The sequence below is a fragment of the Varroa destructor genome, unplaced genomic scaffold, assembly GCF_002443255.2.
Source record: "Varroa destructor unplaced genomic scaffold, Vdes_3.0 BEIS01000005.1, whole genome shotgun sequence".
Lineage (NCBI taxonomy): Eukaryota > Metazoa > Arthropoda > Arachnida > Mesostigmata > Varroidae > Varroa > Varroa destructor.
The window spans coordinates 18,714,643-18,740,399 of NW_019211458.1; the positions used below are offsets into that span (position 1 = coordinate 18,714,643).

General features: G+C 42.7%; 1 protein-coding gene across 1 annotated transcript in view; it reads left to right on the forward strand.

Moving 5' to 3' along the window:
• LOC111251188 (chondroitin sulfate proteoglycan 4-like) overlaps positions 1-25,757 on the forward strand; it is a 209,351-nt gene that overhangs the window by 122,640 nt on the left and 60,954 nt on the right. The window contains exons 2-4 of the mRNA XM_086990490.1: positions 3,248-3,307; positions 3,526-3,692; positions 21,162-21,330. Of these exons, the coding sequence (XP_086846616.1) occupies positions 3,248-3,307; positions 3,526-3,692; positions 21,162-21,330 (396 nt within the window). The remainder of the gene's footprint in view (positions 1-3,247; positions 3,308-3,525; positions 3,693-21,161; positions 21,331-25,757) is intronic.

The window sequence follows — 25,757 nt, forward strand, 5'->3', positions numbered from 1 at the left end:
ATTCTTTTCCCTTCATAAGGTGCCCAACCCTGTCTCGCTTCCTTCTTTGTCTCAGTCGTGTGACAGTGCGATAGATATTATTCGATGCATTACCTCAACCCCCCCCCCCCCCCCACCCTAGCAGCCATTTCAACTACGGCACCTCCCATACGGCGTACTAGCGGAACTTGGAGCGTACGCCCAGTACACTTTGGCCCCTATTACCTCTGTCCACGTACATTGTCTTTTTTACGATATAGAAAATCCTATCGATTAACCTTCTTTACGCCACAACAAGAGCCAAACAAAAAGACAGAAAACGCCAAAGTTCACAATAAACCACAGCACTTTAGACCTTGTTTTATCTGCAGTTAGAAGCAGTACACCAACTACAACTAATACTCGAACACCTTCTCCCGTAATCCTGCTCATTTACCACACTTCTTATCCTACTAACAATAAATTTCATTCAATTGCCCTTTGTACGCTACTTAATTCCGCTTCTATTATTATTCCATCTAATGATAGAGACGGGTGCTTGCGACTTTCTAGTTCATTCGACTTGCTTGTTGGCTTACTTTGCTTGCCGTGGGTAGGCAGAACACTGATTTAAGGTCTGGCTGTCTTACGATCTGCTTGTATATATGGCTGTAGGCTTTATCTGCTGAGCGGAAGGAAATGAGAACATCTAGGCTATAGGATATCGTAAGACGTTTGAGACACAACCCATACCTTTGAATGAATAGCGCCCCTTATAAAGAAGTCGACTTGTCGTTTTTCCCCTCATTTCATTTTATATGAGGCGGGAGCTAACGCATCGTTTGTGAGAAAGCACTCGTCGTCTAACGAACGCGGCACGAGTGCGCTAGTAATTCGTTTAGAAACGCATCCGTTCAATGATTTCGAGGTAGTCGTAGCGGTAATGGTAGAATGGTGTGTCGATGTTCTTCGACTGCTTGTGCTTCTAGTTCTCCCCGTCCAATGGAAACACTAGCGTCGATGGCAGTGACAACAACAATGACGTAGTCGTCGATGGGATGCCAAATGAGGATTTCCGCTTCATCTTTCCTTCTTCTTGGACTTCTGCGTCTGTGTGTTTCTGTGCGTGCGACTTCAAAGACTGTCGTCGTCCACGCTGAGGAGAATGCAGGAGGACGTTTGCCGGTGGCGGGTGCGCAAAGAACAAATAGTCAAGCTTTTTTAACGGTATTTTTGCCCTCGACGACGCTGAAACCGTGCTGAAGCGTCCGATTTACTGCTTCGTCTGCGCCAATGCCGAGTTAGGCCCATTTTCGCAAGTGCTCTTTCTTTCTTTTCCTTTCTCTTGTTTTAGTCTCCCTTCCTGGAACCGCTGCCCCGACGCTGTTGCCACGCTGTCCAAGGGACCACCTGAAATTGGCTTTACAGTCAGCAGACGGACACGGAGGCATACAAACACACGAACGAGTCGCTGATGTTGAAGCTTCAAACCTCTTTTATGCGTTTTCCAACCGCTCAAGCTTGGTCCCTGTTCAACGGATCGCTGTCGCCTGCCTGCTTGTCATCGATGTAGTCCCATTATTCAGTTTGAAGCAGCATCAACTAGCAAGCGATCAACAAACATACAACGCCGTTTTGTAAATCAACTGGAAATCGGTAGTCTTCCACAGCGTTTTTCCATCCACAGAATTATCTTATCGATAGAACGTTATCCGCAAAAATGTCAATACAACGAAACACCACTGGCATAGTTAGCATCACAGAGAGTAGCCGACAATCGTAACTTACATTATAACCGATGCAGCCCATCCCGCTATTATTCACTAACGAAACAGCTAGCGCCGGTTTCCGATAATGGCAGCGGCCAGATAGCTCAAATCGACTTGGCAGTGGATACGGCTGCGTTGTTTGTCGGGGGTGGCAGGAAACCCCACGACAGAGCCAATGCAGACTTCGATGTCTGGTTGCCGTTCTTAAAATACAATATATCAAATACTAGCTGACGCGACAGTGCTATGGTCGCTTCAGTAGACGACGGGTGATTGCGATTCTTTTCACGAGCATTGTCACGAATAACAACTACGGCCATATCAGACAAGTCACGCTCACACAACAAAGGTCTCGTAGCAGAAATTGGTCTGCAGTGGCATCTAGCATGAGATTTTCCCTCGCAAGTCCCGTAAAGTGGCCCGTAGGATCATGGTTGTACCCCAGTAGCGGCGGAAAGGATCTATTAGCCACGACCCCGACGGCTTCTTCCTTCATCTCGTTTTTAGCCGGCCAATTCAACCGGAATCCGAACGAACTCTATTTGTATACTCACAGGTTTTCTGACGCAAGGATTCCGTTAGGGGCTTTGCGTTCCGTCCACCGGAGTACGCCGGACGAATGAAAAGTGACTACAATTTCTATGAACGACGCATTACTTACTGCCCGTTTGCACCCATGACAACAAGGCTCTGGCTTTCGAAGAGGCATCGAAAACAACGCGCTCTACATCGCCACTACGTGACCTCTATTTGGCAAACGTCAGTGGATAATTTGACTGCTCGGCACAGCCGGGCAGCGATAAATGCCATAGATGGCGTTGACGGTTACAGCAGCAACCGTTGTATACCGAATCATTTTAGAATGGAGGTGATGGCGACGCCAACAACCTGCCGCTGTTGCTGCCGCCTGATGGAACGATCCCTCCGAAACGCAGATGAACAACTTGAGAAAGGCGTTCAAGTACATGTTGCAACACTGCTCTCTGCTGCAGAATTACATTCTACTATGAAACAAATAAGTCCATCACTATTGCCAACAAGCAATGGCAAGGCAAAACATGGCACAGGGAGAACGGAAAGGAAACCAATGAGCCGTTGGCTAGACAGGTCTATTCAAAGATGAACCCGAGTGTTAACGAGAATCGATATCAACGAAACATATGGTCTCTACTGCCAAATTTGCCTTTGCAAACATTATCTTTCCTTTAGATCAAATTGATTTCTAAGCAGCAAAAAAAACCCTGACCACGAGCTGAATACTCTTGATCGGTTGAAATTATAAAACAATTAACGTTAATTTGCAAAGATTGCAGTTTCATTGAACGGTTCAGACGATTTACTCAGGCGATTCAGGTAAATAAAAATGAAATTTATGTATCAATCATGAGAACAATTGTCCAGCTGTTTTAATTTGACTTTGTGCTGCTTTGAACCGTATCGATATATAACCGTATATAATAATGGCTAAACTTAAAAGAGTAACATCTATAAGCTTCTTTGTCTCTTTCGTACATTTCAAGTGAAAATTCACGTCTGCAAGCAGAAACGTGCCGGAGCAGCTCCACATGTAGCATGCACAGGTCAGATCGATGGGATCCTTAATCACGTAGGACACGATGAGAATATTTAACACTAAACGTAAATAGGTGGCGTGTATGCGCGCGAGACACGCCGAAACCACAGTAAAAGTATAGCTAGTTCTGTAGGTATAGATATTTTTGTGTCCTTTGCGGTAAGCAATGAAAGAATATTTAATCCTTTTTAATTGATTAATTCGTTCCGTGTCCTGTCATTGCAGCATCGTTTTATGGAAGCAGTTTCGCGTCACTGTCCGTGTTGACAGAGGGGTTTGGAGGTGTGGACACGCGGTTTCGCTTCAAGACACGCAGCGAGGACGCACTGTTACTTCTCATCGCTGGGGGCTCAGACTACTGTACCGTTGAGCTTAAGAGGGGAGCTCTCAAGGTAATATCCGAGCGGCAAAGGGGGCCCACCAAAGCCGTTTGAGAGCTATGTGTCACTGAAATGAGCAATAGGCACAGATGCATGCAGATGTAACATGAAAGATCAAGCCATTTTGCCTAACATAAACCGACCGCATGACATAATCTTGGACCTCTTTACCAAATTGTAGGGATGCTGTAGGCGAGCGCGTCAACGAATCAATATTTTCACACAGAACTGCATAATGCCGTTTGTGAATTCGTTGACCACATTTATATTCAGGTATAGGTTGAAGTCGGGATGTATCAGGGTGGGCCTATATATATATTGAGAGCTATTTGGCCTATGCATCGTATTCACCCGCACCATATTCCCTGTCCGGCTGGAGTATAAAATGGCGGATTGCGCTGATCCTGCCTTTTTACTAACTCGGAACGAGCCCTAGCTCTTTTGCAGCTAGCTGTTGCATATGAAAACTAAATTTCTACTTAATGGTATTTTTACTTTTTTTTTTACTTCGCGTGAAGAGCTTGCTTTACTTGCCGTCCGCTGGTCAACTCAAAAAAAAAATTCGCTTCCTGTTACCCTTTGAGACGAGTTTTCTGCTGCTCTTAATGATAGAAGCGCGTGACTATGACGGACACGAAGCACGAAGTACTTAGATGTTCGATGTAGTGATTCTGCTAACTATATTAGTATTAATAAAATGCAAATGCGACCATAAACTGAAGTAGGTAATTCGAATGGCACGTATCCGACCTATCGTCTATATAATTCTGCTATGGATAAAAGAGATATGCAATAGAATTTACATTTTCAAGGGAGAAATCTGAAACAGGCCGCAGGCGACCGCTGTCTTCCGCTCTGTTAGATCCAGACGTTATTATTGCTGCTAAGCTCCACGGCTTTTGAACTTTTAACTTTGTCCGCGTACCAGATAACGCAGCCGTCGAATAATGAGCGCGTGACCTCGCAAATAAATTCGCAAATTTAATACCCCCCTTCTTCACCGCCGACCCTGTTTCTACTGCTTTTCGTCTTTTATGCGACGCTCCACGCGTTTCACTCGTCGCCGCCGCCGCCGCAACTCATTCTGTCATTCGCTGGTTTGACATTGAACGACGCTCTGCTTGTAGGGGGTGCGGGGCTTCAACTTATCCGCCCCTTAACCAAAGAGCCGCCATCGCTTACAGAAAAAATCATGTGAAGACAGAGCAAACGAGAGACAGCATGAGCTGGAAAAACGGCATTACCCCCCTCCCCCTCTCCCTCCCCCGGGCTTTCTGTAAGGAGCGTTTTTGGACAAGAATAAAGTTTGACGTTTGCGTTAACCGGCAGCCCCATTATCATTATTACATCGTAAGTATTTATAGTATTCAATGTTACTTATGGGTCTGTTCCGCAAACCTTGACCTTTCTCGGCAAGCCTTTCAGTGCGCTTTTGTGCTGCAAGAAATCGCGGAGGAAGGTGACGACAACTACTTAGATCGGCAATTGCTGTTTTCTTGAATTGGATTTTGCTTTTATTTTCCAGCTACGACTCCCTTAGGACATCTGTTTCTTGCTAATATAGCAAGCAGTGGCGTGCTGATAATAAAAGAAAAGGCTATTAGGTATTTTAGTCTCATTATCGCTGTGTAAGCTCGGTGGGAGAATAGCAGACAATGGGATACTGGCCACAGTAGCAAACAGACGATCTTGTTCCCCTCTTTTTTTCTTTTTAAAGAGATTTATCGTGAGATTTACGTGTCTGGGACGAGCTGGTTGACAATAGCGCAAAATGGTATCGGAGCTAAGACTTGTCCACGAAACAATCAAACACAACTAACTCGAGAACGGACCTTGACACGTTCAAAGCGAAATTGAGTTTGCGCCAACGTGTCATTACAGATGACGAGATGCTGATGCATGGGTATAACGTGGAAGGAAGTGCACAATCGTTTAAGTGTTATTTTTAAAATAAACCCACACCGAAGAAAGCAACAAGATCGAGGTGAGACAGCTTTCCTTCATTCAGTTTAGTTGGTGAAGCCTTTTCCGAGCTAAAATTTGATAGCTGCGCCACCTCAGCTCCTACATTGATCAGATTTAACTTCAGTTAGATCGTACGTTTTTCTCTTCTCAAAGGTTAAATGGTACCTGAAACAAATCAGCCTGACGAGCGAGAATATTTGAGAAGAAATAAAAGCAGGACTGAGGCTTATTTTTGCGATTGAATTCAAAAACTATTATCAGGCCTGCAAATTCGATATATGCAGTTGACTGAGAGCCGAGCGCTCCATTGTTTTGCATTCAGTAGCACAGCATCGGAGCTAAGCAACGATGAACTTCAAAATGGTCGTCTCAATAAGCTTGACAGTAGAAATGTTGTATTTACTTGCGAGCTACACGAGATGCACGTTAGCAGAAATAATCATCTCTGACTTCACAGTTGTATAAGCGTGAGGCCTTATTATACGGCATCCACTTAATTGCAGATAAAACGAAGCAAAATTAAAGCAAAGGCGTAAAACAATGAGGAAGCGCCATTTCATTCTCTGCGACTTTATTGAATACGATTAAAGGACCCTTGTCGTTTGCGAGGATTTTCACTTGAAACTTTGGTTGCCGTCAAGCCCGCTGGGCCGCTTTTTAAGTGCTGGCCGTAGTGTCTGATTAGACATCGGCTAATTTTGCACAAACGACGGCTATGGCAATCCCCGGCGCCAAAGACTCGTAGCTTAAGCTTTAGAGTACGGTGTACAGCGGAGTACGGCTGAGAGACACGACCTTACTCTTAAATAAGCAGGTACATGTACATGTACTTGGTGCGGATCAGAATTATTTTATACGACGCTGTACAGGCCAAAAGACGTTGTCGACGGATGTTTTGCAGGTATTGCAGTGGAGTTTGGTGAGCCCAGCCTTCCTATATGGGCTTGAATTAGCGGGTTAAATAGCAAGGCGGAAACGGAGGAAACTAGAGTGGTGAAAGGGTGTAAGGTAGAATCATGCAGAAACTAGAGTCCAGGTTCGAAGTGGCAGCAAACTAAAATGGCCATATCGCTCAGATCGCGTGCGTTGTTTAGTGAAAATGTGAAGCGTTAGACCCCAGAGTGGATCGCTCCGGGGTCTAACGCTTCAGCAAGGACTAGGCACGCTGAAAAATAGGGCACAGTGCAAACGGTAAGAGCCGTTCGTAATTGAAGAGGCCTCAAGGTAGCATTGTCCCTGAATTTTAATGATATAGGCTAGCTGAAAAAACATGCATGATCTAGATTATGATATTCGCTCGACAAAAGAATGGAAGCCTAATTGGGACCAGAGAGCTCACTTTGCAACCTATTTTGATGATTCTAATGCTTACTTTTCATCGACAGAACGTATCTGATTTTAAACGTGCGTTTTCCTTACACCTACGACGCAAAGAAAAGAAAAACAGTTAATGTCATTGCATTTTAGTCGGATACACGCTTGTAGGGTAGATAGGACTAATTGTATCGAGTACCTTCAATGTCTCGCGTAGCAACAAGGATCCTATGACCACATTTAGACTAAGTGTTCATTTAGCGATATATGTTTACATTGGAAACGTCAGTTAGTTACTTATTCATGGCATTTTCGCAAGATGAGGCAAAATTGTTCGAGTATGGTTTCATCAGGAATTGCTATTTTTGTTTGTTATTGGTAAGAATAAAGGCACTTAGGCTAAACTTTGTTCCTTAGTGGTTACAGCTACGTAGTCCTGTTGGTCTTAGTCATAAATGCTTGCCCTATTCATTTTAGACATGATCATAAGATAGCTACACACAAACTTCTGTTAACGAAAAATATGATGTCGTGTGATATTACGTAGGTCAGTGACGATGGTAACGTATACATCGCTCGGTTACCTTTACCATATTGGGAGGAACGTCTCATAGGTTTCGCAGACGGATTTCTGACCCAAAGTTCAGTTAACCGAACAATGGAACATCTCGCAACAACTTTCACAGTTCACAGGATCGATTGCCCAATGAGTCATTTCGTTTAACATTGGCTCATTGTATGGCTACCAGGAGAAACGTAGTAGTGGTCTCGTTGCTGCTAAAACAGCCTTAAGTCTCTTTTCAATCGTCTTCCTTAAGTATCCTTTTAATGGCATAGCACCCTTGTTTTTTTTTGTTATTAGCATATCTTAAAAAAAGTGTACGGGAATGCCTCACCGCTCAGCCGTCTCTCATCGGTCTCTCATTGTTTTTCGGAGCAAATGGTAAAACTTCCATGCCGCTATGTTCCTCTCGCCGTTTTTACTCCCCATTGCATAGCCCTCGAGGATACTCTTACAGTTCGTCATTCTCCTCCTTTCTTTCGTCACCGGGTGTCATATTGCTTTATTTGAGCAGCTTGGCTCCTTTTCATGAGCCTTTTTCGTCGATGCCGCCATCATCGACATCATGAACCTTTCTTGCCCTTTCGAACCATATGTAGCACGCCGCTAGCAGCTCTGTAATGATATAGCTGCAACGGCAGCAGCGGCCCTCCACGTTGTTCGTTGGCTCGTGTGACGCGTCGCCACCGCGAAACCGCACTGCTGCCTCAGCGGGCGATCGAGAATTTGGAGCAGGCCGTGAGAAGTGCGAAGAAAAACGCCCCTTGAGCTGCCGCCTGGTGGGGTGGATGGATGTCCCGTTGAGTGATCTCCATTATCGCATTAACGTTTTTCAATACTAACAAATCTGAGAGTGAGCGGCAAACGTGGCAGCAGAGGTGGTGAACGGATGCTCTAACAGTGGAATGGCGTTAGTGGTGATTCTGCCGCTATTGCCGTGGCCAGCAGAAATAGCAGTTCTTCAACGGAAAAACGCAAATACAGTTGGAATAGGGTAAACGCGCTCTGTTGCTCTGCGTAGTTAACGAATGGGAGAGATGCAGTCAAAGAGCCTACGACGAAGGCAGATTGACGAGGACCGCCTAGTTGCGTATGTAGCTAAGTAGCAGAAGAAAGATAAAAGAAAAAAAGTCTACGTATAAACTAAAGCGACCTTAATGAGGGATGCGACAACTCTGCTAGACTGGGGCGAAGACTAGAAAAGTCTGGTTTTGAAAAAGGAGATAACACCAACGACGAGCAGAGTACAGTGGAATATTGACACGCAAGAACGAAAGCAAAAAAGGATTCACACAGAGAAGGAACACAGGAGTGATTGAAGAAAAAGAGGCTATCGTAAATAAACTTCAAGGATTTAGTAGTTTATAAAATGTTTTCAATGTATCTGTAAATCTACGTAGTCGGTGTGTCCTGTAAATCGCGGGCAACGACTGTTGCATGAATTCAAAATGATTCCGCTTAGTTCATAAGCTGTAAAAGATAGTTACGTGGGTCAGTTTGATTGAAAAGTCAAATACTTGTTACGCGTAGAAGGTAGTAGTACTGCAGCTAGGACTCAATCTATCGTACCCGTTTCCCGAACGGCACGTCTTCGTCGCATGATCTTGGAAAAAAAACCCGTAGCAGGACCGAACCAAGTGTCACGCACTCCATCCAGGCGTCCATCCTTGCACGATCGTATCGTAATTGCTGTGAAACTGACTTGACCATAACGACCACGGGGACCTTGACATTCGTTGCTACAGCCCTTATGTGGGACGGCTATGGTGATAAAGGCTGATTTGGGGCTGGACGTCACCAAAAGTTTTTCGTCCTTTTCTAGCTGGCTACTATCGACGCCGTGTTCCGCTTTACTTTTGTATTTCCTGTCTGTCAGGAAAATCAAGTGACTAGTGGCAAATCCGTGCTGAGAGAGACGGTGAAGATGACTAGAGAAATGCGTAGATATGGAAACTTAACAGTATAAAGTGGAAAAAGGAACATCGGTGATGGCTGACTGGTTCTGGCTACAGCCTCCGTTGGACCTTTCGAATTGACCTAAACAGCTGCGGCATCCTGTGCCCCATTGATGTTAAGACTGTGTCCGCTTTAGGCCATAAGGCCGTTCATCTCCGGTATTCACAAGCAACGTTCGCCTCACGTTGCTCCAACCCATTAGCACTAGCTTGCTCAGCCAGCCGTCAGCGTCTGTCTCTTTTTTTGTCGCCTATTGTTGGCTATTATCGGTACTCTTTAGGGTCGGGTTAGCTACGCGCTTAAAACCAGTTTGCTGCGCGCCACTAGTCAGGACTCGACGCATGACGTTCCTTAGGCCTCGACATTTGCAATTTTTTTCGAATTCTTCCTATTAAAGTCCGAAGCTCGCCTTTTCTAAGAAATCGAATGGAAAACGTAGATAGTACATTGATTAATATTAGTTCATATATTGCAATGACAACACAAAAATTATACTATTAGCTACTTAGTATTTGTTACCTAATTACTACTAGCACGTCATAAACATTCGCAAGATTCAACGTACCTTAATCTTTTAGCATCTACTAGCTGCGCTAGCATACCCAGTAACTGCGTTTTTTTCTTTGTTGATGTGGTTTTGGGGGTTTATATGTTTTGATTTGTTTTGTATTTGTTTGTTTTGTATTTGAATAGAATCACGCCAATGAACATGCAGCACAATTCGATACCCAGCAAATACCACATCTATCGAATAGCACATAACTATCCGAATTGATTAACTTAACAGTAAAAATAAAGATAGATATACCAAGTTAGCGTGCTCGTTTTGAATCTTTCGTCACTTTAGCTTTACTTTAAGCGTAATTACTAGGCTGATTCCTGTCAGGTGTTGATGTTGCTCCAAATCTAACTAGCGTAGTGGACAAATAGTTTATATTAGTAGGGATTGATTACACTAAATTTCCTATGCTTACATTTGGGAAGCATGTAAGAGTTCTTAGGCCAGGCCAATTCACTGCAACAGCTATCGACAGTGAGAACTTTTGTTGCCGACAATTTTGGTGCGACCGATCCATTAAGGAAGGAGCTGCTTTTGGAGTCCTCGATGAGAATCCCCTTGAGTGATGTCTGATCGTTTCCCAAGCCAAACTTCCACCAAATCATTGCCATTTTAATAGATCAACATTAGGCAACACTGGAATATTAGGGTTCAGATTCTTTCTTTTTTCGGTTTGTCATGACAGCGTACTATCGACGCGCTTACTGGATGACTATTTAAATGGCGAGTCTTATTATTACTAAGTTCAATAAATCAGTTATATAGGGTGCCGCTGCAGACCAAACTGAGCAATGCGCTATAACATAGTCATAGTAGTACTCCTTTGTAACATCTTGCTCTTATGCAATCCACGCTCTTTACACATAAATAGCAGTCATTACATTAGTTCCTGTAGTAGTCTCATATGAACGACCTACAATAATTAGGCTGAGTCCTCCCGAAAACAGGGACGCGTTTTTCGTTACTCGTTGGCAAAAGGCCTAAAACTGGCGATAGGCATTCCTCTTCTATTCTTTAAGCAATATAATATTTATAGCTTGAAGTAATTTAAACAGTCAGACGAAGCGTTGTTAATTTGTCGCATTGGACCTGGATAATTGTAGTTTGTTTAAGCTTTTCATCTGTTACATCTACGACTATTTACGTACAAGCTGGCAGCGAACTGGGCGTACGTAAGATGCCACTTTGGGTGCGATGCGGCAACAGGATAGAAAGTAAAAAAGAATAAAGAAGCGTAATGGGCTTCTCTCACAATCTGGGCAGTGTTTGAGCACCCCTGACGGTGGGCTGTCCTTGTAAAGACTGGGAAAAGGCCATCGTAATAAACCATGGCTCTCTCGTCCGTTAGGTCCCTCTGTCGCGTAAAGAAGGAAGAAGTCGTGGAAGAATCGATGGAAGTGCCATGCTCGGACGGACAACCTCGTTCATACGAAATTCAAGCTTCTGAATTTATAGGAAAGAGAAGAGCGATAAGGTCGTACTGAATTGTCTGGCAGAAAGATCTTGGGGGAAAAGTACTTTTTGTCAGCATATGGTGGAAAAAGGTGGGACGTTTTGCTGCAGTGATGCCATAGAACCACACCGGAGATTCGTAGTCTTTTGGGACTAATATTTTAATCAAGTCCTGTGTTGCATAAGGGAACCGCGAACCGATAGTGGTTTGAGGCTTCCTCTTTGCGACCTCCTGTGGTCCACCAGCCATTTGAGGTTCTATTGCTTTACTGCGTTCCTTTCCTGATCATCGAACCGTCCAGTGGAGAAGATCATTCCCTCTCCACACCGCTTTCCTATCTGCTCATTGCTTTCAGCAGACGTTTCAACACAATTGCAATGGCAGATGATCATTCGTTATATCGAGAAAATGAATGGATAGCTGATCAGGTAGAAAAGATAGCCACGGAGGCCCTAGCTACAAATGAATGAAGCTACGAATGAATGCACCACTGAGCCAATGAACTGTGCCTGACTTTACTCAATTTATTTCGAAACATCCTAACAGGTAGGCTTTTCCATGCTTCCGTAAAACCAAGCAGTATATTTTGCGTAAGATAACATCATATAAGGGACGCTAGCTTTGACAGCGGCTTTTCACTTACTGATTCCAGCGCCGGATTCGAAAAATCGAACCCATGTTGTCGTGGGAAAAAGGCCAAAAAAATCGTCTATAGCTATCTGCTCATGTCGAATAATCCTATATGGCACAGGATGCATGCGACAGCTACGTTTGGCCAATACTTCAAGCCATCCGACAGAAGTCACGACAAGACAGAGAGAGGAAATACGGAGAAGACCGCAATGCATACAACGTGTCGTTACGTGTAATTCACACCGTAGTACTAAAAAGTAGCACGTTATTCACTTCGTACTCTATTGCAACATCTAAGTTGTAGGTAGGACGTGAGCATTGCCACTGAGGGCAGAAGTGGCAAAATGGAAGATCGTATGTAGAGAAGATCATGTTGGTATTCAGTTATCAATGTTTAGTGCTTTCTTCTTCACTGGAACGCTGGGGTATAATAGCGGAGGATCTAAGAGGAGAGAAAGACCAGGCAAGGGGTGAATAGGGGACGACAGAAAGGATTGTGCCTTTTGGAGGCACCAGTCATTGCTACTGGTGTCTCTGCTTCTGCCCCTTGTGTACTTGTCCCATTCTGCAGTTACTACTCGTGCTGCTACTGCTGTTCAGCGTTTAGCTCAGCCTCCTTTTTTCCACCTATCTCTCCGGCGACTTCAGGTGACGGTTTCTAGTGTCCGCGGTTTCAGTGACGACTGCACCGCTACCACCGTTTCCTTCGGCAGTTAGGACAGAATTTCGTCGTTTCATTTTCTAGCGTTCTCCAGCTGTTCCTCCAGAACTCCTCCACACACTGTTCGAGCTAACGGTTCCGAGCTTCTTTCTATGGCCCATCCCCCATTCTTCCGGTTCTCTCTGTCAGAAGATTCTTCGTGGACCTTACCCTTGCGGGTCGCTGGTCATTGGGGCTTGAGAGTTGCGTCTGTCTCCCGGCTCTCACTTGCCTTAGCTTCTTCTGTCTTATTCCTTTATTTTCCTTCCGCTGATACCACTAGTGCTGCTCGTAACCATGAGCCTGCTGTCCTTGAAAAAAAGATCGGAGAATAAAGCAAGCCACACGAAACGAATGCAGAGGCAAATGAAAATAAGTAAAAAGAAAGAAGTCGTCCACGGAATCAGAAAAGAACAGCGGATCTGCGCTCATCCTCTATACGCCCCCTTTTCTTACTTGAAATTTCTTTTTTAACCATAGCTAACGTTTAAGACCGTGACAATGGTAGAGAAGCCGAGCCCTCCACAACACAGCGGTCCAGAGTTTCGGTAGAAAAGCCAGAACCAAAAAAGGATTCGAGATGTTCTTGGACGAGCTGTATGGAAAAAAAGGCGATAAAAAGTATTCGAAGTGGCGTGAGTCGTTAAATTTGCAGAGGGGGATAACGTGTGGGGCGTTAGTAGTTCGGGGTAGTCTCGGAAAAAGAGGGCTAATTTTGAGATAAGGACAAGCTGCATAGCCAGCGGCTAAAACTAAAACAAGACTTCTGCTTTTCTAAGGAGAACACAAGAGCCAAGCAGGCCCCGCTAGAGGAAAGTGGGACTAACAGAGCAAGAAAAGGAAAGATTTATCTAGAAACCGGCGAAGTTTATGGGAGATCCACTCCTTCCAATGGCAGAGGTCTCACGCTGCCGAACACGATTTTAAGCAAAGAAACCACTGATAATGCGAGAGCTGAAAGCTAGTTGGTCGGCCTATCAGTCGGCAGGTTCGTCGACTGCAGCCCAGAACGAACCTGTGTTCAAAGAGACTTTGGATTAAAGATCGAGTAGCTTGCAGGAGCGGGCTGTCGTAGGAAAATTTCGTTTTCTTTTTTCAATATCTCTTAAACGCTCTTTCTCCATATTTTTTTTCAATCTTTCTCACTCTCCTGTTGCCTGGCCGACCAGAACGGCCTCGAATAGCCTCAGGCGGACCAAAGTGCTCCGGTAATATGCAGAAGATTTTTAAGAAAGAAACCACCTTCGTCTGTTTGTACGGTCATAATGAACTGCAGACGGCGGCCAAGTTTGTACTAACTTATAGCTAGCTCGTAGGGGCAACAAGTCAATTGCCCACGTAACTTGGACTGTCAGGACGAAAATGAAGATGCGTGGAAGCAAAGCAAAATATTTTCCTGTCGAAAATACTTACCTTCATTCGTATAATGCTGTCCGAAAAAAGTTGTTAGCATTGTACAAGTTGAACATGCAGTTCAGAGTGGTCTACGTTGTATGATACGCCAATGACGTATATCATCGGCTTGCAAATAACTTGAAGGTCATTGAATAAATAAAACAATGAGCAGCATTGATTCATTCATATCTGCTTGGTCTTGCTGAAGTGATTTAATAGGTTGCTGAAGTGTCATCTAACGTCATATCACAAAAGGTATATATTAGGAAAAGGTGGATTGGCAGATGCAAAGCGTTTATCAGACAAGTGTTTTTATTTAATGGTGTTTTTGATTTTTTCCTTTAGAATAAACATTATGCTATTGGCATTTTAAGATTTTTTCATTCTGATCTATTTATTTAGGATATATATATATATATATAATGTAATAGGTGGGTGGTTTGTTGACGCTGCGATACAGGAAATTTCACGGCAATAATAGCCCGTAATGCAAATCTAAATTGGTTACAGTTGTGCTGTACCATATAATCTAATTAGATATGAGTTCCTGGTGAGGTGATACAAGGCTTTGAACATTTCAACATTAGAATCGCAATGAACCGGTTCATCCTGCCCTAGAAAAGACTAAATGATTTAAGATATGGGCTGAAACTGAACATATGCCTAAAAAAATGTCGTTCCTCCAACTTAGTAATATAGCATATCGGTGTGAATTGTTGAAATTATATTGCACAGGTGCTTTGAGCTATACCTTATACGACAGACTCCGGTATAGTATTCACTCAAAGACCCGTCACGGAAGGACGATTAGCAGAATCAATCTGCAGAGGCAAAACCAAATAAGAAATTATAATAGAGGGTCATGCGTATGCGCCTACAGTCAGTACGTAAACGGATTACTATCAATCCGCCACAGGGTTGAAACGCTCATTGTCATCCAATTTTCTCATACATTTTAACTAGAAAAAGAAGCTATATGCCGAGTCCATTCCTTTTCTACTTGAACTGCCAGTTTAGGGGGCTCGTAAGACAGCGGAATGATAACTGCAGGCTCTCAGGTTTTAACTTTAATGAGGTTTTATTTTAATTTTGTTAAGTTATTGCATAGTGAACTTGAACTCAAGTTGAACCGACAAATACTTACCTAGAGAGAATAATTCGACTGGCAATGGAATAAGATTCACCAGGTCGTTTATGATCCTCTACCTATCACCCCACCCTAGAGCCTCCGGAGAACGCGGCATCGCTAACACTTACGTACACACGTCTTTCTGAATCTGGAGCCACCTCTCGGCTCATAACAAAGGTTATAGGCCCTGTTTGATTAAATCATAAACAAACGTAGAACGGATACTTTCCTTTCTCTATCTCGGAACTTCGTTAGCAAATCCTTATTTTATTGGAGGCATTTTAGAGACGCGAAAGATTTACTGAGTCAACGACAGGCTACCGATATAGGAATTTTTACTTAAGGCGGGCAAAAGTTGGCCAAGAACAAACGATATTCAGCGTTTTGCAGCTCCTTCGTATGGTAGCCCGTTGCAACATCTGTGACCGATATGTGCGTAAGTATTATTTGCGCGCATTGTTAACTAACACGGAATGTTCTTCTATGCGCTGTATATCATTGCTTTCATTTACCTTAGCCCTTTTAACATTGATCTATATGTGTAAAGAAATGGATGCATTATAGAAATATTCATATAATTTTATATATAAATCTGAAAAAAATAATGCTACCCTCTTTTAAACGTTTCTTCTTGTGTCAGCAAAAAGCGTCCTAGCCACGTTACGAGGTATAGTGTATATGTCAGATGTGCGAAAGCATCCAGCTTTTACAAGTCAAACTGTGTGTTTCTAGGGGAGAAGTTTCAATTTGTTTGCAAAAACGCCTGCCGAACTGTAGCACTCAACAACTAGTTATGTTGCCTTAACTATTGGCTCATATTTTGCGAGTCGACAAGAGTGTGGGGTCCACTTTAAACGAGAACCGTTCTATTCTTTACACAAAGCTGCGTGGAAAAATCTGACATCATTGACGCCAATAGATTTGTCCGCAGAACTGGGTGATATGTGATTATGATTAAAATGTTGGTTAAAGCTATCGTATAATAAACGAAATCGCAAAAGATAAAATAGTTTTTGGTTAGTTGAAAAAAGTGGACCGATTCCTATAGGAAAAGTAAAAAACAGTTTTGAAGCAAAAGTATAAAACGGCTTCTTTTTATATGCGATATATGTAGCCGATATATCTAGCGATTATTTATATGCGATGAAGGTATTTTGCGTGATTGTTTATTAGTTTGTAACAACGGGATCGGGGCACTGGTTCTCAAATCACGCCTATGATGGTGCCTTCCTGTTCGCGTATTCTTCTTTCCATACTCAGGTCTCATTAGTGCCTAGTTTCCTATTGATACTGGTGCGTTCACACGCATCCCCATAGGTTTCTCTCTCTCGTCGATACGTATTGACCTCTATGTAAAAGCTCGGCGCGTTGAAATTTTCGAAAACAACAAACCCATTGAAATATAGACTACAGATCATGGATTAAGCTTGTTTCGTGCTGAAAAGAAAATAATGTAGAGATTTTCCACCGAGCGTAGTTACGAATACTATGGCCCTTCCATCTGAAAACAAAATCCAGACCTATAGCTCACTTTATATAGCTTAGATTTTGTTGCATATATTTGGAGTTTAATAATCGACTATAGTTGCTATACGCATAGTCTAGGATGATCTTCAGCTAAACTTAGCTGCAAGCGTACTTTTCTAAACCGCTCTTCATTTCTAGATAGCGTGCATTGTCGGTTGTTCGTAAATCATACATGTTTTTAAATAAGCAACAGTAAGAGGTGTTTGAGATACTATTGTGTTTAATGTCGAGTCATTCGCTATAAAGTTTCCCTGAGCCAATTCCAATAGGGCATGATATGTGCGGCCAGGGTATCTGTGTTGTGTCTATGCTAAGGCCTTTGCCGACGGGCAGGCTGGTAGGCAGGCAGACATTCAATAATTCGTCAGAGTAGTTTCCACTTATTATTTTCAGCGTATTTGAAAATTTACATTACCTATTATGACGCGCTGTTCATATACTGATAATTAATGTCAATTTAACTGTTAACGGCGTAGTTACTTCCTTTATGGGATGTTGTCACGCTTCGTCTATCGAAGCTGAAGTCGCTCCGAATCGTGCGATAATAACCGACCTCAAACCCGTCAAACTCACGCCAAAACAAACGTGCTTTATCCAATTTAGCACCAATCGGCCGAATGGATTATTAATCAGTCTATTTCACTCTGTCTCGTACATAAGGTTCTATTTTGGCCGACTTCTGGTCACTAGGACTATGCAGAATCCAGCACTGAAATTACTGCTATGGAAGTGTTCGGTTTTGCAGCTACGCATACTCGACACGTGTGTTTCCAACTGGCATTAATAGCACCTTCCCTTATCGAAGGGGAAATTTCTTCGTCTTTCTCGTCAGGCCTTACACCATCTGATATTTCAGGTCATGCCTACTATTTTCAGTGAAGAAGTTCATATCCACATGCTTCTTCTCGTATTGTGAGCCAAAATTTTTACATGTATTATACAGAAGCTATGAAATACTATTTAGGAACGTCTGGGTCGCATGATCTGATCATGCTGTTAGTTAAGCATAACGTTTGCATTGATAGGAATACAAATCGAACGTACAAATGAACAAGAAATCGAATTTGGACCAAATTCAGTTAAATTGCTATGGGTTTGAGCTAAAAAAAAATGAAAAAACAAGAATCATTATTGAAAAAGTAGCTTAAATATTTAGTAGAACCTCCGAGATGCAGTAGCTCCTCTAGAACCTTATACAGATTCTATGCAATTTTTGAGGTCTATACTAAAATCCAAAACTTCTTTAGCCGTTGTGGAAATATACACCCAAAAAAATAGAATTACCGTTTCCACTTGTTGGACGCATATGATATATTTAGATTGAAAGAGATAGCTAAAGCAAGTATCTTCGAAATGTTAATATCTATTGATCAAACTAAGGAAAAAAACGCTGAATAGCTATGACTAAAATATCTAGAGTTTTACATTCAATAATGCCGTTAAGCATCACATAAAAGCAAATACGTATAGCTTAGCTTTAATTTAATTTTAATTTTTCTCACCATTGATAATATATACGAAGACTCCCAGTTTTTATTTTCATCCTAAGTGTCACTAATAACACTCCTAAATCATCCGCACACACCTCATAGATAATCTAATGAAGACACCTAAAGGCTCTCTTCGACACAAGCTGGCATTACCTCATGGTATTACTAACCTTATCCATGTCAACACCGGGAAAAATAGAGCCATGCCATTTACCCTTTAACACACAGATTCCCATATACGCCTATGTCGTTCTCGGTGACCTGGGCTCCTATTTTTCCCGTACATTCACTTATTCATGGCAAGTGCATTTGTATGAGCTTGTATACTGTAACAGCCCAGTTATACGCTGGGCTGGCTTACAACGATACCTATAAAATAGAAAAAAAGACGATTCACTAACAGAGACGTTGATTCACTGAGGTTCTTCTTACGCGATCTTTTTGCAACGATATTGGGAACGTTGCGGACCTGCAAGATGGGACAAGCCTAAGGAGATCGCCTACGAGCCTTTTGCTGCTGCCAGTGCAATACGTGTTATAGCAACACGTGTAACGAAAGCGCTGTAGAGAGAGGTAGTCAGAGGAAGCAACAAATGAGAGACAGGCAAAAGGGGAAGAGCGAGTCTGCAGGCTGGAACAGTTAGTCTTTTCCTTCAAGATTACTTCCGTCCTCATCGACTTCCGTCCTGTGGAGGGCCGGCAAATCTACGCAGGCTGGACCATGGCTTTGCCCTAGGCCTTGGGGTGATCCGACAGGACACTTCCAATGTACTGCTGCCATGTAGCCTGTTGGTCCATCGTAAGCGCTCTTGTTGTTGCTGGAATCATAGCTCTATCGCACGAGAAACGCGGAAATCCTCGTCGAATCTTCACCGCTTCCAGTTTCTCTTCCTCTTCGTGTGTTCGTAGCTGAAAGAAAAAGAAACGTGGTACTGACTCTCTCTGCTATAATGATAGCCCCCTGCCGCGTGTCGACTACCTGAGCCTCAGCCTCGTCAAAATGGGGGTCGTAACACGTGTCAGCATTTGTGGCTAGCAAAATGACTAGCTGTATTATCTCATTTATCAGCCTTTGCTTTGTTGGGTTATACTAAACTGGTATCTTCTTAGACTCCTAGCCACATCGTTGGGGATCGTTACGCGATGATTAGATGAGATGGTAGTGAGGAAGAGATGAAGGATGGTGAAGTTGTCTGGTCCCTGTGAAGCAGCAAGCAGCCAAGATTATCAGGGTCAATCTGAATGCGCAACGGAACTGTTGCGTTCGATTCACGTACTTTCATAGCGTGGGAGCGGGAATTCTTTATTTTTTTCATTACTACTGCAAATGATACATGGAACTTATATTAAGGCTCAAACGTAACCCGTTTCGCCATCAGCTCAGGAGTATCTAGAGAGCCCATGGAACTGGATAACTTACAACAGTTTTACCGAACAGGTCGACTGTGTAATATAATAAGGTTACTGTAAATCAAATAGCATTTGCTTTCATCAGCTTCAACTTGTGAGAAACCGCTTCCAAAAAGCTAAACGATTAATTAGGATTGTTGTGACACGATTCATATATCCCACATCGTAACATAAACGTGACAAAACTAGTGTGCTTATATCGCTAATTTATGAAGCTCATATACGCAACAGATAAGATGCAACGGTTGAAGAAAAGCTACAGTAGCACTGGCCTTCGAAAACAGGCATCCTAAGATTTAGTGATAGTGTAGTACACGTATTATAAATGCTTAAAGTCTAAATCGGAATTTATCATAAGGCTAAACTTTTTAAAAGGTCGACAAGTCCTCTAGGGCCGACGTTGCATCCTAGACAACGTGTCTTCCTTTAGAACTCAGTCACACAAACCTCATCGGATCAGAGAACCAGGTATCTTGAATTGGTAAGCATCAAGCAAAAAAAAAAAAAATAAAAAGCAACTGAAGCAATAAGGCGTTAGAAAGGCTTAGTAGTCTAGCTTCCGCGTTAAAGGACTTTGGCTACACACTCACGAGTTCTATTAAACAGAATCTACGAAGGAAAACGAGACACTGCTTAAACAGGTAATAAGACAGGGAGGCAAGTAGTAAAAAAAACAGGAAAAGGAGAGAGTGAAAGCGTTATGAGCAATAACACTGCCTGCATACGTTCGTACAGGAGAAGCCTGAGCCGTTTTTCTGTTGCCAGGTCCTTCCGTAACCCTTAATGAGGCGAGATGGGCCATTGAAGCCGGAGACAGCCGAAACAGCTGAAAAGGCTACGCCTTTGAAAAATGAAGGCCTCGATGAAATGGGAAAGCGGGTGCCTGTGAGGCTACTGTGGACGTTAGAGTTGATGGAAGGATGACTAGCCCTACCGAATGAAGCCATGTGGCTTCCTAGACCAGAGTACTCTGAGGAGAAACTGGAGACGAGTGCAAGTTGTTTTTCCGAAAGCAAGTCGACTCTACATTAACGGCGGTCCATTCAACAGCGACAACAGCGCGCAGTGCTGGTCGTTCCACGGATGTTTACGAACGAAAGTTGCTATCGTACTGGTAAAAAGGGTTACATATAGCGTTGGTGATAATTTTATATAAGGTACAGGAGTCAACTAAAGAAGCGCACTAGAGAAATAAATTAAATATATATTGATCTTAAATACTGATATGCCTTGCAGATGGTGCTTGTCGCTTGATATAATACTAATACGATACAGCATAATTGTGGACTATTTCTGTGGTACCGGTATGTTTGGCTGGTACATCGCTAAGGTATGTACATTACATGTTTTGAGTAATGAGCGAAAAATTCTTTCCTTGATGACTTCAGGTCCGGCTCAAATTAGGCGGATCATCAAAGGAGTTCGCCATCATTTCACAAGAAGGATCATGTAATGATCTACGCTGGCATGAGGTGTCCTTTTTCTACAAGGCGGGCCATAACGTCAGCGTTACCCTTGATCAACAGTTTAATACCCATCCACTTCATCTAGCCGCAGGTAAGAGCCCTATTACTGAATCGTTTCTAACATGCTCTCTTATTATCAGTTATTAACTTCAGTCTATAAAATAACTGAAATATATTCGTGCATTTTATAAACTCCATCGTCAGACAGTCCGGGTTGGTAATGAAATAATAGACGATTGTAGCACTGTCCTGGTGTAGATTGTTGAAAAAAATAGTTGCAAAGAAGGTTTCAGCCTGAACATGTACAACGTGAAGTTAGGTTTGCAAGGCTGAGTCGACCTTGAACTTACTTCTATGGGTCTTCATCTAATTGCACCATGTGCTTTTATTGTACGGACTTGTCTAGTCTACATGAGGGTACACTTGTATACATGTTAATATGTAAAAACCTTGAAAATTAAATATTCTGGGTTTTACATCCGGTGCTGTCATTAGCCGTTGCTTTTCGCGGCTGACCCTTAGTACGAAATGAGACGAGTTTGCAGTTTCAGACGTAGTTCATCTTACGTGTCCTTAAGCTTAGCATGCAAACCTTATTATTGCACTATCACAGGGCAGGAATTCAACTGAGTCGTTGAACTCAAATGAGAACATGTCCTAAAAAAATATTTCAGTAGTCAACCCACCGTGTCTTTCGCTTGAAATCAGTACGTGTTTTTTTGGTCTGTCTAAGGTTATTGGAACCTTCTTTAGAATATTGGTGGTTACTTCAGATGACGCTTAATCCTTTCGCTTCGAAAAAAATAGAAATATAAAAAATAGAAAAAAAGAAAATAGGCTCTGTACGAGGCTATTCACGTTTTTGATACTGACAGTACTAACTTCTAACGATATTTATGGGAGATTTAAGATGAATAATTGAAGCCTTGTAAAGAACGATCGTTGGGCCAGACACGTTAAATAGTGAAGATAGGATTGGTCGTACAGTCCTTTCGCGATGGAACCATTTACCAATAATAAAGAAGGACAAGCATTTGCAAAGACTTGGTTTCTGTATGTAGCGTTGTACAATGAGACTGCTGATTTTAATTCATATTTAAACATGCGCGTATACCATCGACCATTGCCAGTTTCAGAATCGCAGACTATCACCGATTTCGTTGCGCGGATTTGACCATTTTTCTTTTTTATCCAAAACTAAGTGTACCAACGTGCTTGGGATACAATTTAAGTAAATGTACGTTAAAAGTTCAAGTTCAAAGGATAAATAAAATAAACCAGTTTCTCATGAAAATGTCCGAAACACGCGCGGGACTAGCACATTTAATCATTCAAAAATACGATGTGGATTTAGGCAAGGGTCATAAGATTTATACCTGTAAACGAATACAAGAAGCTCGAAACGTCTTTAACCGAAAGGTGGCTTTCGAACATAATCATAGTCTAAAATGCCAACGTAGCAAAAATAACGGAATATAGACTTAGTAGGTACAGCAAGTTCCTATTCAAAAGTATCCTAAAAAATTGTGAGCTTTAATTGAAAGCCCATCACTTAGAAATGCGTAACAAGACTTAGTACTCTACGTCATATGTTTTAAAATATTTATTATTTCGCTGAAGCGCAAAGTGTTATCAGGAAATACTAAATTCTGTACCATGTGCATCCATCAACTGCGCTGATTACTTATATATATATATATATATATATATATATATATATACATCTAATCTATCTATCCTATCAATCTATTTATCTATCTAATCTATATCTATCTATTTATCTGTATATCTATCTGTGTGTGTATCGCATGACCAAAACATAGCCATTGGCTATATAGACCTCCGATAAGGATAGAAAGGCATTTCTCTCCGCAAGCTGGCTTGTTATGCGTCAGTTAGTCAGGATTAGCAGTTTTCACGGACGAGCTTTTGCTACACGTAACAGCTATTTGGCTAATGTAGGGGCCTGAAACCCCAGAAAATTCCTTGAGTCACTACCCTCACCGCACCATGACCCCGATGAACACTTTCAGTCTCTCCTGCCCTTTTTATCCCCAAACCCCTTTAGTGGCCATGGGGTCTTATCTGGAACTGGAGAAACCTCTCTTAACGCTTTCATCCCGACCCACTTTTTACTCGCCTTCTTCTTCTGCTGCTGGGGTTATACTTCCAAAATATCGGCCGATTCGTTCACGGCTAGAAGCAAGATGTGTTTTGGCTGTCGCATTGAAGGGTTTTCGGCCGATCCACGTTTGTGGGAGTAATTTGGTCTGCCAAGTTCCTTGGCCCTACAAGAAACTCACACACACCTACATACAATATGCCCTTACACTACACCATGCACTACGGTGTGAATTACAACATTGACCGCTGTACTGGAGAATCACAAGCCGTACGGACCGCTGCTGTTGCGACATTTACTCCCAGCTGACGATAACGATCGAACGGAAGCTATTTGTGCATAGTAGTTCTTTTTTTTGCTAAACTCGATCTAAACGCTCGTTGACGCTCGACGGAGGCGAAAGAGGATCGGTCAAGCCTTGTGTCGACCTTGCTTATCTTCCTTCTGTTGGCTATATGGGGCGATCGTTTTCGAGAGACGAGGATTAGAGGTTGGTCGCCACCCTGGAGAAATCCAAAATCAGTTAGAGGCAGTACCAGCTAACAGCTTCACACTGGTTGGAAAGAAAGTGCTGTTTTCTTCCCCAATCCTGTCAAAGATTGAATGAACTGAAAACTGCCTGCTAAGGTCTTAACTGGTTGGAAAGAACTGAGGAAAAACGAGCGAATGTCCCTTTTTCCCTCAACACGCAGAAATAAGAGAGCGAAGGGACATAGCGACAAACACGAGTAGATGAGCAATGAAGAGCTAACGGAAGGAAAAAGATTCCATAAAGAAAACGTGCGAGTGCAATAAATTTCGCCGGGCATAAAAATAGCGATCGTCTCGCTTTGCCTCCTTCAGTTAAAGAGGAACATGACAAGAATAAACTGTTATATAAAAACAGTGCATATGTTACAAATACATATACATGCGTTTTTGGACCTTTATGTATGCACATATGTTGAATTCATGTATTATTGTAGGATCTAAAATTAGGGTGAGGCCTCTATTTTGTAAGCAGTTCATACCACATATCCCCAACCGGTAATTTTACTTTAAAGATTACCTTACTTTACTTTTACTTTAAAGAGTCAGATTTAAATAAATAGATAACAAATCACAGAAAGTGCAAAATTATCGAAAACGCGATTTTGTATCTCCTTGTTCCTTCGATTCCAATAAGAAAATCATTTAGGTAAGTCCAACGGCAGCGAATTGCATACGCAAAAGGTTCTACTTTCCCATCTACTCCCTCTAGTCTCTACCTCTTGCTCTATTTTTTATTTCCTCTTCCGCGATGAAGCCGTGTCGCCGCCCGTACCTCTTGCAAGCGCAACAGAACCCCTACAGCATTCTCACATCCCATCCTAACTGTTCTCGAACGAGACTGAAACTACAACGTTGTTCGTGACCCCCTACAGATATCATAGACGTCGTCTGCCTCCAACACTGCTTTCTAGGCACATATACATACTACCAGATAGCGAGTCCAAATTAGCAACGGCCGTATATTACAACCTTTCCAGGTTGACGCTATGTTGAACATAGTACTTCCGACAGAAAACTCGTCCGCCGTTTGTAACATCATCGTTAGCGTTAACATCCTTGGTTGTCATATTAGTAAACCTTCGTAACACGCCCTGCATATATCATTCTTCTTTTCGTTTTCTGTTGCAGATTATCTACCGTTTGTCAGACGGCGCCGTAATGACTCGAGTCTTGTCGCATTTTGGCCCGATCGCTGCTCTCCTTCGCTGGTTTTTGTGTCTCGCTTTACTTGCATATATTATATGGTCCTCATCCACCGTCCCATATTACCCTATCTCCCAATTTCTTTGCCGCCTTTTAAATTTGCCGCACGCTTGCTCAATCAGAGCGCACATTCTCCTTTGAAACTCTTGCCTTCTTTCTCACTCGCTCCGTATCTACAACTATCTTAACTTGCTTTAGTGTTCGTGCATACGAGTGCATCTCATGAGCTCTAGATATGTGACGCTTATTTTTCGAGATTACTGCGCACGCCGTTCCCCGCCAGCGTCTTGTACATATTATCTAGCACTCCCTCACATTTCGGAGCTCTGAGTAGGAAGGTCTGGAGTGGCCGACCACCAAATGTATTGCGCAACGATACTGCACTGATGGCTCTTCTGCTTGAACTCTTAACAGCGATAGCGACAGAATTGAGGGAGTCCTACTATTTTTCCTCTCAAAAGCAGACTTTATTGTTCCCTTTTTTCTAGCAGTGCCTCATCCAGTCGCAGCTCCTAATGCCTCCCTTCCACCACTCTATCCTTCTATTCGTCGGCTCGAGTGCGTACTAATTAATCGCACCAGGAGTCGCTAGCTCCGGGTCCCTATTGCCACTGTTCGCTAAAGTCAGCTACAGTAACACCCAACTGTGTGCCACGGAATGC